Source organism: Schistocerca piceifrons, chromosome 3, assembly GCF_021461385.2.
Source record: "Schistocerca piceifrons isolate TAMUIC-IGC-003096 chromosome 3, iqSchPice1.1, whole genome shotgun sequence".
In the NCBI taxonomy this organism is placed as follows: Eukaryota; Metazoa; Arthropoda; class Insecta; order Orthoptera; family Acrididae; genus Schistocerca; species Schistocerca piceifrons.
In genome coordinates, this window is record NC_060140.1 from 900,344,222 (window position 1) to 900,363,845 (window position 19,624).

At 38.7% G+C, this 19,624-nt stretch overlaps 1 protein-coding gene across 1 annotated transcript in view; it reads right to left on the bottom strand.

Moving 5' to 3' along the window:
* Positions 1 to 1,036: 1,036 nt before the first annotated feature.
* LOC124789368 (MDS1 and EVI1 complex locus protein EVI1-B-like) overlaps positions 1,037 to 19,624 on the bottom strand; it is a 28,790-nt gene continuing 10,202 nt past the window's right edge. Inside the window, exons 2-3 of the mRNA XM_047256695.1 lie at positions 3,332 to 3,575; positions 1,037 to 1,565 (exon numbers count right to left, since the gene is read on the bottom strand). Coding sequence (XP_047112651.1) covers positions 1,562 to 1,565; positions 3,332 to 3,575 — 248 coding nt within the window. The 3' untranslated portion in view covers positions 1,037 to 1,561. The remainder of the gene's footprint in view (positions 1,566 to 3,331; positions 3,576 to 19,624) is intronic.

Below are 19,624 nucleotides of genomic sequence, written 5' to 3' on the forward strand. Positions count from 1 at the left end.
GTGTTGTTGTTGTTGTTGTTTTTGTTGTGGTCTTCATCCTGAAGACTTGCAACTCTACCCTGTGCAAGCCCCTTCATCTCCAAATAACTATTGCAATCTACATCCATTTGAACCTGCTTACTGTATTCATCTCTTGTTCTTCTTCTTCAATTTTCAACCCCCACATTTCAGCCCAGTACCCATGATATCTCAGGACGTGTCCTTTAGACAATCACTTCTTTTGGTCAAGTTCTGCCACAAGTTCCTTTTCTCCCCAATTCTATTTAGTACCTCCTCATTAGTTACACGATCTACCCATTTAAGAGTGAATTGGGGTTTATTTGTACATAATGTAAATCATTTGATTCAGGTACAGAAGACACATCAAAATTGCAGTAAAATTTCACCATAAACACAGTACACCTGACATCATTATAATAATACAGTTTTGTTATATATACATATAATAAAATCTAACACTACATATAATAAAATCTAACACTTAATTACCCCTTGCTCAAATTATCATTTTATTATCTATGAATTCTTCTATTCAGCAGTAATTTTTAAAATTGATGGCTTCATATTAAATACGTTTTTGTCCATTAACTTGTTATATATTGTCTTTCCCATATACCATGGAGTCCATCCATGTAATTTCAACTGGTGTGCAGGTAGCATAAGATTATTTTTATTTCTCATGTTATAAATGTGGTTAAAGTGATTCTCCTCGAATAATTTTTGTCTGCTGTGTAGGAAGATTATAATTTCATAAATCTATATAGTGGGAACAGTTAGCATCTGTAGTTTCCGAAATAAGGGGCAACGAGACTCTGTTTGCTATAAAGTACACATGTATCTGACAATTTTCTTTTGTAATTTCAGTATTTGAACTACATTAATCTTCAGAATTCTTCTGTCGTACTGGTACCACATTTCAAAAGCTTCTATTCTCTTCTAGTCTGAACAGTTTATCATTCACATTTCACTTCCATATAAGGCTATACTCCAGTAATGATTAAAATATATTGATGTTGATTTCAAAGATGTGCTTTAATTAAGAAAGAAAAATATACAAAAGTAATGAACAGATAATTACTTATGTACAAACAGGCATCCATATTCTCAGGCATCTATAACCCACAACACACATGAAGAAATTGGAAAACACAGACTCTCACTTCAGAAATAGGAACATAAATTTAGAGACACTCATTTAGAGGAAACACATCAAACATCACTCATAGTGGTCCACATAGTTTGCATAAATAACAGTCTAATGTTCCAGAGAAAGCACTACAAATATTGCTGTTAAAGATTCATTTCAAAGCTTGAAATGTATGTTCAGACAGCCTGCTGATGAACATCTCTGATATGCCTTCGGATGGAAGACATTTGTTTTGATTTATACATGCAGTATGGGCACCGCAGAGATGGTTCTTTTCCACACTCATTTTTTAAATGTGCTGTAAGTGAATTTTTCCACCGATAGCATCTACCGCAGTTGTAACAATAAAACCCAGCAGCTGTTTGTTTGTTCTGGATCCCCAGTCCTGATCTTGGAAACTGGAAATCAGTAGTCCTATCTGGAAATACACAACAGAAAAGTTCAATAAATGAAAATTTTCCTATAGAGAAAAAATTATGTATCATTTTCTTGATTTTATTCATTGATGAGTAAGCAAATGATTCTCTCTATAAAAAATCGGTTATTTTGGTATTCACGCCCTTTCATTTCAGCAAGGTGTTAACAGTGGTTACAAATAAACTTTAGCTGTGCTATTGATAGATGCAATCAGGAGAGGTATGTTTCTCCGTAATATGAGAAAAATAGTAGCAATGTGGAAGCTTCAACAAACAACCAGCTATGTCAGTTGAAGGTGTTTAGAAGACACTGTTTCAAAATACTGCATAGTTTCAATTATATCATTTAACACAATTCTCAAGTGCATCAATGATATTTTGGTAATTTGAAGACAATTCATTGTGTTGTACACTAAAGGTTAAATTTACATAACATTTTCAAAAGTATTACATTGCAGCTGGGCTTCACAATAAATTAAAACTACATAATTATATTATAGCATGGGTTCCAGTACAGACTTTCCCACCAACAAGGCCAAGATCAGTAACATGATATAAGACAGTGGTGTTTGGCCTCCAGGTAGCTACCAAGGAAAGCGGCACCACTGAACTTGCATTTAACAAAAGTGGAGGCTCAGATTCTGATGCAGTAATTCACATTTAGATTTCCTTTGGGTTCCATAAATAGAGCACGGTGAATAGCAGGACGGTTCCCTCAAAGAGGACACAGCTGATTTCCTTCCTCATTCTTGTCCAGTTCACATTTTTGTTCCATCTTTTATGACCTCAACATTAATGGAGCAAGAAGCCCTTCCATCTACTTGAAATCCTAGAAGTGGAAGGTATTTTCATCACCAGATTTTTGTTACCAAGGGTAGGAAAAGTGAGTATATGTAGTGTTTGAACATCAGGTTAAGTGCTAGTCTCTTGCATTCAGTTGCAGGGCTCTCCACTGTGAATACAAAGGAAGAGCAAGGGTACTGACTAACAGATAGTTGTATTTGGTATAGTGGATTCCACCAGCAATATAAGACAGACCTATGTGTAACTGCACAGTTAAACACACTGCTAATACTTCGTAGGAAGATTACACAGTACAGTAATTGCAATTTCTTTTTACAAATTATTTTAAGTTTCTTCAAATATACCAGCACCAACCACTGATCCATAATTTTTTTATCCTTTGGATTTCATCATGGACACTTTGTGTGAGCTTTAACTACCAGTAGTGTCACTATGCAAACATAACTGCAAATTACTACTGCACAGAAACACAAGAAACTTTCTTACAGCAAATAAATTGATGAAGATAAGAGAGATGCTAAAGACAGTATTCTGACTGAGTTAAGAGACTGGTGAATAAAACAAACAGGTACAATAGTTTCAAACCATTGAATTTAATTAGGAAAATAAAATACACAAAAGTAATTTTATATAATAAATTATGTAAAAAAGTCAGGCGATGGTATTGTATGATTACCCAAATTTTTCTGAAATTGTCAAAGGTCTCAAATTGTTGAAGCATTCGAGACTAATAAATGCCAAGATCTGTGTCAATTACCCATAAACAACAGAATCAGTGGCTATATTAAAGAAAGGATGTAGTGAACGCTGGTACAATAACTCATAGAGACATGGAGACAAACAAGTAAAACATCAAAAAAATTTTCTAATGCACAGTATTGTCAACACTTATATGAATTTATGGGCAATTAGTAGAAATATAAATGCTACTCTTAAGATCTTATTAAAAAAAAAGTGAAATCACATTGTCACAGCCTGCCGATGAACCACTCTGATGTGTCTTCGAAAATTGGACATTTGTTTAGCTCTGTACACACAGAATGGGCACTGCAGTGATGGTTCTTTGCCACACTCATTTTTTAAATGTGCTGTCAGCGAATGTTTCCACCGGTAGTGTCTACCACAGTTGTAACAATAAAACCCTGCCGTAGTTCTTTTGTTCTGGAATGCCACTCCTGATCTCGAAAATTGGAAATCAGTAGGTCTATCTGAAAATATACAACAGAAAAGTCCAATAAATGAACTTTTTCTACAAGAAAAATGAATAATTTAGAACCATTTTCTTGGTTATTTGCAGTGATAAACAAACAACTGATTTTGTCATCTAAAAATAAAAACAGGAGTTATTTTAGTTGAGCCTCACCGTCTCATTTCAGCAAAGATGTTAATTATTGTTACAATAATTAATAATAATAATAAGTTGTGCTGTTTGAGGCTTCTCTGATATAGTAAATGTTGCTGAAGCACTTGGGCACTGAATCAGTGAGTCAGACTTCATTGGTAAAAATATCAATATTTATAAAGAGAATCTGCATATCATCTTTTAGATGTCCCTAGGAGGCTATATTTTACCAAGACATAAAACAAAGCCATCCTTGGGGTTTCTAAAAACAGTTACCATCATTACCCTCAGATCATAAGCAGACGTTCCATAAAAATATTGAATAGTTCAGTCAGGTCATTAAATACAATGCCTAAGCATTTCAACGTAAGTTTGGATAGCTGTAAAACAAAGGACTGTGTTACACTAAAGGAAAACTTTAAACAGATATTTTTATATGGTAATTGAAGTTAGGCTACAACTATATGTACTATGTAAAAAGGAAACTAGTAATTTGGCTCTCAACTACAGTGCCAAGATCACTAACAAGCAATAGGATAGTCGTGTTTGATTTCAAGCTAGCTACCAAGGAAAGAGGCACTGAGGTTAAAGCACTGGTGATGTTTCTAATTCTCCATCAAACCATCTTCATTTAGTTTTTTTTTGGGTTCCTTAGAAAAGGACACTGTTACTTTCCTTCGTCATTCTTGTCTAATCTAAACATATGTTTCATCTCTCAGGATCTCTTCATCAATAGGAGTTAAAGTCCTTCCAGCTAGCTGAAATTCGGAGGCATTTCCAGCACTGAATTTTGGTCAGAAATGGAACAGTACCCAACACATACAATTTTTGTGTCCTTGGAGTTTTTTCAGTGGCATGTCTGAATAAATTCTTTTCTAAAAGGTCTGTCTAAAAAGTATCTGACCTTTGATTTTCCCATGCATTATAGTGATGATAGAGTGGCACTACTGTACACAGTAAAGGAAGAGATCTTTATGCGCATACATGAATTTTGTCCCCACCTTCCAGCACATCAGTCGCTGCCTGTCAGTCACTGAGTGAGGTGCTACACAACATTTTCGTTGGATTACTCATCCTCTCAAGATGATTGAATGTGTTGAGCAAAGATACTGCATCAAATTTTGTCAAAAGCTTGGTGATTCCCAAAGTGAAACAATTTGTAAGATTCAGGAGGTGTTTGGAGAAGATCCGATGGGTGTAACACAAATTAAGGAGTAGTTCAACGAATCCAAAAAATGCTGCACATCAGCGGAGAGTGACCATCATTCTGGCAGGCCCCATACTGCTTGGAGTGCAGCTGTTGTTGAGAGGGTGCAAAATTTGGTGATAGCAGATTGTCATTTGACCATGCAGGAGATCACCCAAGAGGTTGGAGTGAGTAAAGATTCTGCACATGCATTTTTGCGTGATGATTTGAACAAGCAACAAGTAGCTGCGAACTTTGTGCCCAAGTTGTTGCTGCCAGACAAAAAGACCTCCATTTTGACCTTGGACAGGACCTTCTGGACACCACCAACACTGATCCTAGGTTTCTGAACACTGTGATGACTGGAGATGAGTCATGGGTGTATGGGTAAGACTCAGAAACAAAAAGACAGTCATCACAATGGAAGCATCCCAAGTCTCCAAGGCTGAAGAAAGTGCGGCAGGTGCGAAGCAAAATCAAGGTGATGCTGACTATCTTCATTGATGTCTGTGGAGTTGTGCATCATGAATATGCACTGGAAGGACAAACAGTGACAAAGGAGTACTATGAAGATGTTCTCCAGCGAGTCTGTGACGCAGTTCAGCAGAAAAAAACAGACATGTGAACAGCGAAAAACTGGCAACTGCATCACAACAATGCCCCAGCACACTCATCCCACTTGATCCAAAATTTCTTGGCCAAAAATGGAATCACAGCCGTTCAACCAACTCCTTACTCTCCAGACATGGCTCCTTGCCACTTCTGGTTGTTTCCAAAATTGAAGTCGCCACTGAAAGGATCCCTTTTTGAAAGTAGAGGTGAACACCATTCCAAAAGAAGACTTCCAGAGGTGTTTCCGGCAGTGGAAGGATCAGTGGGCTAAGTGTGTGCAAGCACAACTGGCCTACTTTGAAGGGGATTAGGGTCCTAACCCTGTCAGGTATTTGAAATATTTTTTCTGGCCGAAGATCGGATACTTTTTAGACAAGCCTCGTATTTTCAAGTTGCATTATTTTGAATTAAATTCTGAAGCTTTTGACAGCTGTGTGTACCATTATGAACAGAAGGCCGACTATAGACTTTTGATGATGGTGGTGCAGAAAGATGTCAAAAGCCCAAGGTTTTTATTTGTAATAAAGCGGCATAAAAAATACAAAGGTTTTATTCATATAGTTTGTATGATTTGATTAAGTGCTAGTCTCCTGGATTCAACTGTAATCTCTCCACTGAGAATGCAGAAGGAGAGCAAAGGAACGGGCTATTGGCATCCACGCTCTATGTTCATCCCTATCATCAGTGTCATAATATTTCACTCTACACACACACACACACACACACACACACATGCACACATACCTGTGATATCAACATCAAACTTAACATCTGATGTAATAGCATAACACTAATACTTTGCATGAAGCTAACAAAATTTGGTAAGTGCAGAAGTAATGCGTCCTTTTTCCAAAATTATCTTTTTAAATCTCTTCAGATATATCTCCAAACACCAAATAGCCATAATTTTACATCATAATCATTATGTACAAAAAATAACTGTCCATTAGTATAAGTATGGTATTGTAATTGTAAATTACTGCTGAACAACAACCAAACGAATTTTTTACAGGAAATAAATGGATTTAAGATAGTAAGACAACCTGAATTTGAGTGATGAATAAAACACATGACAGTGCTAGCTTCAAAGCATTCAATTAAATTACAAAGTCAAAATTCATAAAAGTAATGTACATTTAGTTACTAACATAAAAGCATCACAATACAATCCTGAATCAACAACACAAATTTTTCTAAAAGTGGCAAGGTTCAAAATGCTTTCATGGCCAAAAATGCAAAGATCAGTGTCGCTTATCATAATCAACAAAAGTGGCAGACAATGTTAGAGAAATGCTATAGTGAACACTGCCATAGTAACTCATACAATATCTGTTCAAAACTATCTAGAAACCTATTAGTGGACATTAACACAAGGTTTGTCCATCCTTCACCTTCATGACAGCTTGAGCTCTGCTGAGGACACTTTCAATGAAGTGTATGAATGCCTAAGGAGATATGGCAGATGATTCTTCCTCAAGAGCCAAAACCAGACAAAGTAATGATGTTGGACACTGGGGTATGCAGCATAGTTGGCGTTCTAATTCATCCCAAAAGGGTTCCATTGGATTCAGATCAAGACAAGGCCACTGCAGGAAGGTTTCATCCACAAACCATTATAATTGTCAGTTCCACATTACATAAGCATTTTCATACATTTCTGAATGGATAGTGTAGCTAGAGACACTTACATACAAGTAATGCATGAAAGAACACCTGTAATGCTCAGTACTATTGACAATGGCATGAATTTATGCATCACTAACAAAAATACAAATGTTATTATCATGATTCTATATTTAAAACATTTAATTCAGGTTGTCACGGCCTGCTGAGAGACCATTCTGATGTGTCATTGAATACTGAACATTTGATTAGCTCAGTACATACAGTGTAGTCACTGCAGTGATGGTTCTTCGTCACACTCATTTTTTCAAATGTGTCGTCAGTGGTTGTTTCCAGCAGTAGCATCAACCACATTTGTTAATAGAAAAGTCAATGTTTTTATCACATGCTAATGTCAGTACAATGGAAAGCCAAAGTTGGAAATTTCACTTTTTTTTATTCATTTAACGACTGGTTTTGGGGTGAGACCTTTTTTCAAATCATCATAACGTAGTCAAAAATGGTATTTAAAAAATGCAAAAACCAGGTCAAAAATGTGCAAACAGTTACAACACTGTAACTGTTTGTTAGCACATTTCTGACTTAGTTTTTGCATTTCAGGAATACCATTTCTTACTTTGTTATGATGATTTCAAAATATGTCCCAGCCCAAAACTAAGTCACTGAGTAAATAAAAAAAGGGAAAGTTGCAACTTTGTCTGGTTTGTCATTGTATTGATTAACAGAAGTTGCTGACCCACAGCTATTCATGCTACTTTATTAAAGCTGATAACCAGGTGCAGATTTGCAGCCATCATCAAATCTAAAAATCACAGCAGTGACATATAGGTGCATAGTCAGTACATATGCATATGTATGTGCATGTAGTTTATACCAGGCACTTTACTAGTAATGAATACTACATTTTTAAGTACATATATTTCACTTTGGATGCCAGAATGCCTTCAGTAAACCCCAATTTATGACACTACAAGTGGAGTCATGGCTGGGCTAAACATCAAAAATGTATTGTTAATATTTCCTGTGAGCCTTTTCATTCTCTAAGTGCTTCAGCATCACAAAGTATACAATGGATACTGGAATAATATGGCTTTCATGGCACCTTCCTGCCCAACATGCCGTTTCCATGTTGCATTTGTTGCTGCCAAGATGGAAGGAAAAGGCATATTGACAAAACTGCACCATTCAGATGGGGGAATGCAAAATATGGAGATTTAGTGCTCAGCCACTAAGCTGATAATTATATTATTAACCTGTAAATAAACATGCTGTCAAATTTCTTGACTTCTTCCACATTTGTGATGGTCGCTTTACTTAGCACATCAAGTCTGTGTAAAATCAATAATTTGCATTTTGGTTTTCTGACATGCCCACAATGGTGCACAGAAGAAAGTCACATGTTTTGTGCATAAAAGTGTCTCCTCATGTGTTCACGTGCACATAAGTTGTGAAGAAAATCTTGGGAATGGGTATTCTTAATACGAAATAATACTAATCATAGTAGTCAACAACATCACCTACATTTGCATGTTTTCAGTTTCTGGTACCTTAAATAATTATCTTCAGCACTCATGCAGCAACACTAACAAAGCATTTTATTCTGAAAAAGTATCCAGTAAAATGCATAATCTCTCACTTGACTGAGGCCTCTTTGAAGATCTTGGAGCTCTAGTAGTCAACAACTCACTCTGCCATACCTCTAGTCTTTATTTTTGGTTGTATGTGAGACTAATGGTGAACTCGGTTTTAGATTGATTTTGATGTGCTGAACCACAATTTACAATACAATGTAATTTCTAACTGAAGTTAACATTTTACTCTTGGGATCAGGGTGGAAGTCCATATCCATAAAAAGTGTAAAATACATTAAAAGTATAGTTTTATAGATACACACTCCAAAAACTATTTGATTATAAAGATTTGAGGATTCCTAATTCCTATTAGTAGCAGTTGTTTTTGTTGTTGTTGTTGCTGCTGCTGTTGTTGTTGTTATGGTCTTCAGTCCAAAGAATCTCCATTCTAACATATCATGTGCAAGCTTCTTCATTTCTGCATAACTATTGCTGCCAACATTCACTTGAACCTGCTTGCTAAAGTCAAGACTTGGCCTCATCCTAAAATTTTATCTTCCATCACCTCCCTCCATAATCAAACTGACTACTCCCGGGTGCTTCAGGATGTGTCTTATCAACTGATCCCTTGTTTTAATCAAGTTTTGCCATACATTTCTGTTCATCTTAATTCTATTCAGTACTTCTTCATTAGTTATTCCCTCTATCATCAAAACTTTGAATTCTTCTGTAGCACCACATTTCAAAAGCTTCTACTCTCTTCTTGTCTATATTGCCTAGTGTTAATCTTTCATTGCCATACAAGGCTAGCCTCCAGATGAATACTTTCAGAAGATACCTTCCTAACACTTAAAATCATATTAGATATTAATTAATTTCTCTATTTCTGAAATAAAGTTTCTTCTTGCTGCAAGTCTGCATTTTATATCCTTCAGACAAAGTCAGTAATTTTGCTGCCCAAATAACAATCATGTCACTGCTTTTAGGGTCGTATTTCCTAATCTAATTTCTCCAGCAACACCTAACTTAACTTTACTATACTCCATTATCTTCCTTTTACTTTTGTTGATAACTGTCTTATAACTTATATTTGAGACATTCAACTGTTTCCCGAGTCCTGCCTCTAACAGAATTACAATGTCACAGACAACCCTCAAACTTTTTGTTTCTTCACCTCGAACTTTGATTCCCTTTCCAAATTTCTCTTTGATTTTCTTTACAACTTGCTCACTATAGTGTTAGTAGTGCAGTACTTAAAATTATTCCTTGTAAATAAACCTTCAATCTTACAGTCCACAAATAACATTTATTCTTTGATAATTGTTAGTGTACTCAAGGAAATATTTTAAGCACACATTGATAGACAAATAGCAGGTTAACAGTGTAAGCACAGAAACCTTTTCTGAAGTAGTGATCATCTTGCCAACAGTATGAAAGGTCCATCTAAAGACTTTTCAAGTTATTAAACCAGACCACAATTAATGATGGTTAATAGTTAATTAGCCTGAAGTAACAGCTCATATGGCTACTTATGATAAGGTAAAACTGTTCTCAATTCTAAGGTTTGTTTAGATGCTACACTGCTTTACTAGGCTAGGACTTATTTAAAATGACAACGCATTGCCTTCTCTGACCTTCAAATACACTGACCCAGCCAGTTACAGAACAGTTTAATGTGCAACTTAGCACTTTTAACATTAACAAAACAGCATCAAAGGTAAAAAGGGGCAATAAATTACAGAAAAATTCCCAGAAATTACTGGGTATCAAACCTCTGATCTTTGGATTTGTAGTCTGGCACTTACCAACAGAGATCAATGACAGCTATTTCTCTGTGTTAATGTATATTTTTACTTGTTTCATATTTCCAGGGATTCTCCTTCAAGAAGCAGTCTACAACACTTGATATGTGAGTGACAGTGAGTACATTACTTCTTCTCTCTTAACTATGCTGAGATGACAGTTTGTGCGTTACATAAAGTCCACTTACAACAATTTTGTTTTAAATCACAAATTAGCAAAAAGATTTACTTCATTAATATAAAGTTCTTGGGTTTTTCTTCTGGATGGGTTCACTGAAATGGTATGACATTTCAATGAATGTCACAGCCATACTGTCTGTATATGAGTGATTGCCTCAGCAGATAGGTGTGGTTACTTCCAAAGTTTTCAGTTAGAGTCATAGTATGGAACAACTCTGTCAGCTGCCACAAAACTGATTGTTGGTGGCTAAAAGGAATGAAGAGAAGTGAGAGTGGGAGGGAAAGTGAGATGGAGACAGGGAGGTGTGTGTGTGTGTGTGTGTGTGTGTGTGTGTGTGTGAGAGAGAGAGAGAGAGAGAGAGAGAGAGAGAGACTGTGATGTGGGGAGACAAATGAAAGAGAAAGGGGTATATATACACTCCTGGAAATGGAAAAAAGAACACATTGACACCGGTGTGTCAGACCCACCATACTTGCTCCGGACACTGCGAGAGGGCTGTACAAGCAATGATCACACGCACAGCACAGCGGACACACCAGGAACCGCGGTGTTGGCCGTCGAATGGCGCTAGCTGCGCAGCATTTGTGCACTGCCGCCGTCAGTGTCAGCCAGTTTGCCGTGGCATACGGAGCTCCATCGCAGTCTTTAACAGTGGTAGCATGCCGCGACAGCGTGGACGTGAACCGTATGTGCAGTTGACGGACTTTGAGCGAGGGCGTATAGTGGGCATGCGGGAGGCCGGGTGGACGTACCGCCGAATTGCTCAACACGTGGGGCGTGAGGTCTCCACAGTACATCGATGTTGTCGCCAGTGGTCGGCGGAAGGTGCACGTGCCCGTCGACCTGGGACCGGACCACAGCGATGCACGGATGCACGCCAAGACCGTAGGATCCTACGCAGTGCCGTAGGGGCCTGCACCGCCACTTCCCAGCAAATTAGGGACACTGTTGCTCCTGGGGTATCGGCGAGGACCATTCGCAACCGTCTCCATGAAGCTGGGCTACGGTCCCGCACACCGTTAGGCCGTCTTCCGCTCACGCCCCAACATCGTGCAGCCCGCCTCCAGTGGTGTCGCGACAGGCGTGAATGGAGGGACGAATGGAGACGTGTCGTCTTCAGTGATGAGAGTCGCTTCTGCCTTGGTGCCAATGATGGTCGTATGCGTGTTTGGCGCCGTGCAGGTGAGCGCCACAATCAGGACTGCATACGACCGAGGCACACAGGGCCAACACCCGGCATCATGGTGTGGGGAGCAATCTCCTACACTGGCCGTACACCACTGGTGATCGTCGAGGGGACACTGAATAGTGCACGGTACATCCAAACCGTCATCGAACCCATCGTTCTACCATTCCTAGACCGGCAAGGGAACTTGCTGTTCCAACAGGACAATGCACGTCCGCATGTATCCCGTGCCACCCAACGTGCTCTAGAAGGTGTAAGTCAACTACCCTGGCCAGCAAGATCTCCGGATCTGTCCCCCATTGAGCATGTTTGGGACTGGATGAAGTGTCGTCTCACGCGGTCTGCACGTCCAGCACGAACGCTGGTCCAACTGAGGCGCCAGGTGGAAATGGCACGGCAAGCCGTTCCACAGGACTACATCCAGCATCTCTACGATCGTCTCCATGGGAGAATAGCAGCCTGCATTGCTGCGAAAGGTGGATATACACTGTACTAGTGCCGACGTTGTGCATGCTCTGTTGCCTGTGTCTATGTGCCTGTGGTTCTGTCAGTGTGATCATGTGATGTATCTGACCCCAGGAATGTGTCAATAAAGTTTCCCCTTCCTGGGACAATGAATTCACGGTGTTCTTATTTCAATTTCCAGGAGTGTAGTACAGTAATGTCAAAGTAGGAGAAGAGTGAGAGTGAAACTCATTGAATATTGTGCCACAGGAAAATGTCAGAATGGATAAGGGAGTGGGAAGATATGGCAGTGATGGGGACTAATAGGAGATCTAGATCAAAGGGATTCAGAGTGGGAGATGCACTGTCTGAACAGTTCCCACCATACATAACCAGAGGATGGAGGGAAGATGAAAATGGCCACATGGTATGGGAAATGGAGCAGTTTTTTAAGTCGCTACCATTGTGGCCACAGTGAAATGGAGCAGTTTTTAAGTCACTGCCGTTGTGGCCACAGTATGTTCAGCAAATGTGTGGTTGAGATTAGCTACCGTTAAGTTGTGCCCATTCATGGAAGTAGGCAATTGGTTAGTTTTCAAACAGATACAGATTATTGTATATGGCTGCTTTCAATCACTCAAAAACTTAAACCTGAACATCATGCATCTTCATGAGCTAGATCCATGGCATGTAATTCCTCTACTCTTTGTTCCATAACTTCAACAATTACTATTCACTTGGCCCTTCTCTGCTTGACAAGCTGCTCTCCTGATTATTAAGATCCATTTCTCTGATGTCTCAATAACATCTGCCCATATTAAAAGCACCCTACACCAACAACACCTCCATTATCACAAATGTCAAATAGTCTCCCTTGCAAAGTACTAGAAATCATGAGCATTGTAACTGCATTGGGAAGCACAAGTTACCCTAATATACAGTTAACAGTTGCCAGAGTCTTTACAAATGGACTGTATGTTACCTAAATAGGCACAAAAAGATTTCCTGTTGTCACTATTAACTAGTGACCAAACAATATTACCTTTTTCATCCAGCATTATCCTCGCCCAGAAAAATTCCACAACATTCTTCAGCAGGACGTCAGTTACCTATTTTTTTGACCTTACCAGAATTAAACCACACTTTTCCATCACCACAGCAGACAATTTATATCTTCCCATCCTTCCCTGTAATAGGGGGGGGGGGGGGGGGGGGGGGAAGGGGGAGAGAGGTGGAATTCGTACCTAAAAAGACCAAAATTCTCACTAGCTAATGTGATTTTATAATCTTTTAAGTGTGCCTATATGCTGGCTATCAGTCATTTACAGATCAACAGCTACCCTTCCTAATTTTTGCCAGAATTTACATTACCGTGACAGATACAAATTAAATATTCTCCACAAATTTATGATTTAGTGAAACACTCTTTTACTGTGGTGGACAGCCACAGTAATTTAAGTGCACTGTGCCCTGAGTATGGTGATATGAGGAGATTTTACTCAATCCACTTTTTGTTTTTCCTCCTCTCTCCTCCTTTTGTTTCTCAATCTGTCCTTGTTGCATCACTGGGTAGAAACTGGTACAATGTTTACCAATGCACAATATTTGACCTCCGACTGTCATATATTATATAGTCTGGGGCAAATTTCTGATCTCATAACACATGTTTCATAACATTCAGCAGATAATAATCAGGTGGGAGCATAGAGGATACACATAATGTTTCAGCACAATGAAACTTGGTGCTAGAAGTCTTTTTTTACTTTGTGGACTTTAGCTGTTCAGTAAAAACAAAATATCTTTTGACAAGAAACCTTGTTATTTGGTTCAAACATTAAATCACTTCTGTAACATATGTCGTTCACTGCTATGTGCTATTTCAAATAATATTCCTATAAAAGCCTATTTACATCTCAAAACAGAATGAGCATTACCTTTCCTGGACTGCAAGATGGGGACACAGCCTGTGACTGGCTTACCACCAACAGCATAAGAAACATAAGACTCAGAAAATGACTGTACACTCCATTACAGCATGTTTTATAAGCAGTACCTGTGACAACGATTCACAAATAAAAGGGCTTGTTTGGCTCAATACAGTTGCTGCCATGTTGACTGTCAAACATTATAATAGCTATCTTCAAAAGGAACCAGTATTCTGATCAATGTTATTGTCTTTGTATCCTTCCTGAACCTTTCTTTGGTTGGTTTCTGTTAAACTTGTATTTGAGCATTTGCTACAAATTTGGACTTTCTTGGAACCTTCTTAACTGGATTGGGATTTATCCTATAATAATTCTGCTGTTCTGGGCATTGTATTGCATATAACCTTATAACTGTTCATCCCAAGTTACTATTAAATAGATTCAATAAAGCTGGCTACTGCTTATTCAGTTTGTCTGCCCATACAGACACAATATGTTCACGAGACTCTTTGTTTTTTGTTGTGAAAATAAGATTCCATGCATGTAAAAGGGATGTCTTCAATCTCATAACACTTCAGTTTACCATGTAGAATTTTGTGACCCACACAGTCAACATGTTGCCAAGGTCACATAGTAAAACAACAGTATAATTTTTCTTGTTTAGCTCGGCTAGTACTTTATTTGTTTTTTTATTAGTACTTTATTTGTTTTCTCTGTGGAGAATCCTTAACAAAAGCCAAAATGAGAGGCATTAAGAAGTTTTGCTCAGATAAAGGAGTCGGTACTCTATCATATGCCACTTCCTGAAACACTTTTCAGAAGACTGTAAGGAGTGATAAAGATTTGTGTTTGCATGTGGTTTGCTTTCCTCCAATTTTGTAGACTGGTGTCACTACACCATATTTGTGTATGTCAGGAAATATGCCTTGAATCACTAACTGATTACAAAGGTTGCTTAAAGGTAATCCTATCAAGACACCAAAAGATTTCAATATTCTGCTAGAAGCACCTTTCACGCCGATCACCTGCCACCCTACCTAAAACCTCTTTCCTCATTACCTTAGCCAGCTTCATCCTGACCCACAACTTCTTCACTTTTGAAGGCCAGACATACCAACAATTAAAGGGAACAGCCATGGGTACCAGGATGGCCCCCTCGTACGCCAACCTATTCATGGGTCGCTTAGAGGAAGCCTTCTTGGTTACCCAAGTCTGCCAACCCAAAGTTTGGTACAGATTTATTGATGACATCTTCATGATCTGGACTCACAGTGAAGAAGAACTCCAGAATTTCCTCTCCAACCTCAACTCCTTTGGTTCCATCAGATTCACCTGGTCCTACTCCAAATCCCATGCCACTTTCCTTGACGTTGACCTCCACCTGTCCAATGGCCAACTTCACACGTCCGTCCACATCAAGCCCACCAACAAGCAACAGTACCTCCATTATGACAGCTGCCACCCATTCCACATCAAACGGTCCCTTCCCTACAGCCTAGGTCTTCGTGGCAAACGAATCTGCTCCAGTCCGGAATCCCTGAATCATTACACCAACAACCTGAAAACAGCTTTCGCATCCCGCAACTACCCTCCCGACCTGGTACAGAAGCAAATAACCAGAGCCACTTCCTCGTCCCCTCAAACCCGGAATCCCCCACAGAAGAACCACAAAAGTGCACCACTTGTGACAGGATACTTTCCGGGACTGGACCAGACTCTGAATGTGGCTCTCCAGCAGGGATACGACTTCCTCAAATCCTGCCCTGAAATGAGATCCATCCTTCATGAAATCCTCCCCACTCCGCCAAGAGTGTCTTTCCGCCGTCCACCTAACCTTCGTAACCTGTTAGTTCATCCCTATGAAATCCCCAAACCATCTTCCCTACCCTCCAGCCCCTATCCTTGTAACCGCCCCCGATGCAAAACCTGTCCCATGCACACTCCCACCACCACCTACTCCAGTCCTGTAACCCGGAAGGTGTACACGATCAAAGGCAGAGCCACGTGTGAAAGCACCCACGTGATTTACCAACTGACCTGCCTACACTGTGATGCATTCTATGTGGGAATGACCAGCAACAAACTGTCCATTCGCATGAATGGACACAGGCAGACAGTGTTTGTTGGTAATGAGGATCACCCTGTGGCTAAACATGCCTTGGTGCACAGCCAGCACATCTTGGCACAGTGTTACACTGTCCGGATTATCTGGATACTTCCCACCAACACTAACACATCCGAACTTCGGAGATGGGAACTTGCCCTTCAGTATATCCTCTCTTCTCGTCATCCGCCAGGCCTCAATCTCCGCTAATTTCAAGTTGCCGCCACTCACACCTCACCTGTCATTCAACATCATCTTTGCCTCTGCACTTCTGCCTGGACTGACATCTCTGCCCAAACTCTTTGTCTTTAAATATGTCTGCTTGTGTCTGTATATGTGTGGATGGATATGTGCGTGTGTGCGAGTGTATACCCGTCCTTTTTTCCCCCTAAGGTAAGTCTTTCCGCTCCCGGGATTGGAATGACTCCTTACCCTCTCCCTTAAAACCCACTTCCTTTCGTCTTCACCTCTCCTTCCCTCTTTCCTGATGAGACAACAGTTTGTTGCGAAAGCTTGAATTTTGTGTGTATGTTTGTGTTTGTTTGTGTGTCTATCGACCTGCCAGCGCTTTCGTTCGGTAAGTCACCTCATCTTTGTTTTTTATATATAATTTTTCCCACGTGCAATGTTTCCTTCTAATATATATGATGAGGCAACAGTTTGTTGCGAAAGCTTGAATTTTGTGTGTATGTATGTGTGTGTTTTTGTTTCTATCGACCTGCCAGCGCTTTCGTATGGTAAGTCACATCATCTTTGTTTTTAAATATATTTTTCCCGCGTGGTATGTTTCCCTCTATTATATATATATATATATATATATATATATATATATATATATATATATATAATAGAGGGAAACATACCACGCGGGAAAAATACATATATATCGACCTGCCAGCGCTTTTGTTCGGTAAGTCACCTCATCTTTGTTTTTATATATAATTTTTCCCACGTGGAATGTTTCCTTCCATTATATATATATATATATATATATATATATATATATATATATATATATATATATATATATGAATTGTACTAATATTAATACTACTGGAATTTTTAGTTCTGCACATGCAACTATATTTAGAGGTACAAATTTTATTTATTTTTTGCCATTTCTCAAACAGAAACTCATACATGGAGTAGAAGGAGTTATCCAAAAGAAATGATTTTAAGCTAGATTTAAAACTTGATCTGCTACCTGCCAGACACTTTATGTTGTTGGGCAAACGATCAAAATTTTCATTGCTGAATAATGTACTCCTTTTTGAGCAACTGACAGCTTCAATAATGGATGGGAAAAGTCATCTTTCCCTCTAGTATTGTACCTATGAACATCACTGTTCTTTGCGAATTGAGATGGATTATTTGTAATGAATTTCATTAGCGAATATACATACTCTGATGGTGCAGTTAAAATACCTAACTTCTTGAAAAGGTGCCTACATAACGTCCTTGGATGAACACCACTAATTATTCTCCCTGCTCTCTTTTGTGCAATCAATACTTTATGTCTAAGTGGTGATTTACCTCAGAAAACTATTCCATAAGACATTATTGAGTGGAAATATGCTAAGTATGTTAGGAGGTTGATCTGTTTATTACCGAGACTAGTGATTATATGAAGAGCAAAAGAAGCTGAACTTAGTTGTTTGAGAAGTTCAGTAATATGCTCCTTCCAATTCAAGTTCTCATCAGTGTGAACACCCAAAAATTTGAAGAAATCTACCCTGTTAACTGAGCACTGTTCATATGCTACATCAATTGTCGGTATGAATCTATTTGGTGTACAGAACTGGATATATTGAGTTTTTCCAAAATTAAGGGAGAGTCCATTTTCTGACAACCACTTAATAATTCTTTGAAAGACATCCTTAACAAAACTTCAGCTGCTTTTTCTGGAATGGGATTTATTATAACACTCATGTCATTTGCAAAAAGTACTAGTTCTGCTTGCTGAACATTAAGTGGGAGGTCATTCACATGAATAAGGAACAGCAGTGGACCTAAAATTGAACCCTGTGGGACTCTTTTTGTGATAACTCCCCATTCACTAGAATTTACCACCCTCCCAACATTATTTGTGCTATTCAGCACAACTTATTGCTTTCTGTTCATTAAGTATGATTCAAACCAGCTGTGTGTATACTCTTCAATTCCATAAAACATGGGTTTCTATAAGAGTGTGACATGACCCACACAGTCAAATGCCTTGGAGAGATGACAAAAACACCAACTGGCAATAATTTATTATTTAGGGCTTGTACTATTTGATGGGTAAATACGTAGATAGCATGCTCAATCGAGTAACCCTTCCGGAATCTGAACTGTGACACGCTGAGTAAATTATTTTCACTTAAATGTGAGATTACTCTTGAATACATAACTTTTTCGAATATTTTAGAAAATGAAGTCAGCAATGAGATTGGTCTATACTTATTCAAGTCACTCTTGTCCCCTTTCTTATGAAGAGATTTGACAATTGCGTACGTCAATCTGTCTGGAAAAATTCCCTGTGCCAGCGATGCACTACATATATCACTAAGGACTCTGCTTATTAAATTAGAACAACACTTCAAAATTCTGTTAGAGACTCCATCACCATCACATGAGCTCTTGTTTTTCAGTATATTTACAATTCCATTAATTTAAGTGGGGAATGTTGGTGCTATTTCTAAAGGCCTACAGTCCTGGGGAATGACATTTTTAACATATTTTTTTGCTTCTTCAACTGAACCCTTTAACCCTATTCTTGCTGCTACATTCAGAAAGTGATTGTTAAAAGTACTTGCAACTTGTGGATTGTCACTTACAACATCATCATTTAGCTTTATTGCTATGGTATGCTGTGCACTGTCAGGTTGCGCCGTCTCCCGTTTGACAATATTCTGTATAGTTTTAATCTTATTATCCACATTATTAATTTTTGTCAGAACACATAAGCTTCTCGACTTCTTAATGACTTTCCTTAAAATATTACAGTATCTTTTGTAGTAAGCAAGTAACGGTGGATCCTGATTTATTCTGGCCTGTCCATATTCTTCCCTCTTAAACGAGATCTTAATTCCTTTAGTAACCCATGGCTTACTTCACTTTGTAATGGCTTTTTTGGATAATGTTTCAGGAAAGCAACTCTCAAATATTGAAACAAATTTACGGTAGAATAAATTGAATTTGGCATCAGCATCATATTCTGTGTACACTTCATCCCATTCTACCTCTTCTATGCTGCACTTAAAAGCTCTGTATCCTGTTTGCTTCAATAAGCCTCCCTGCCT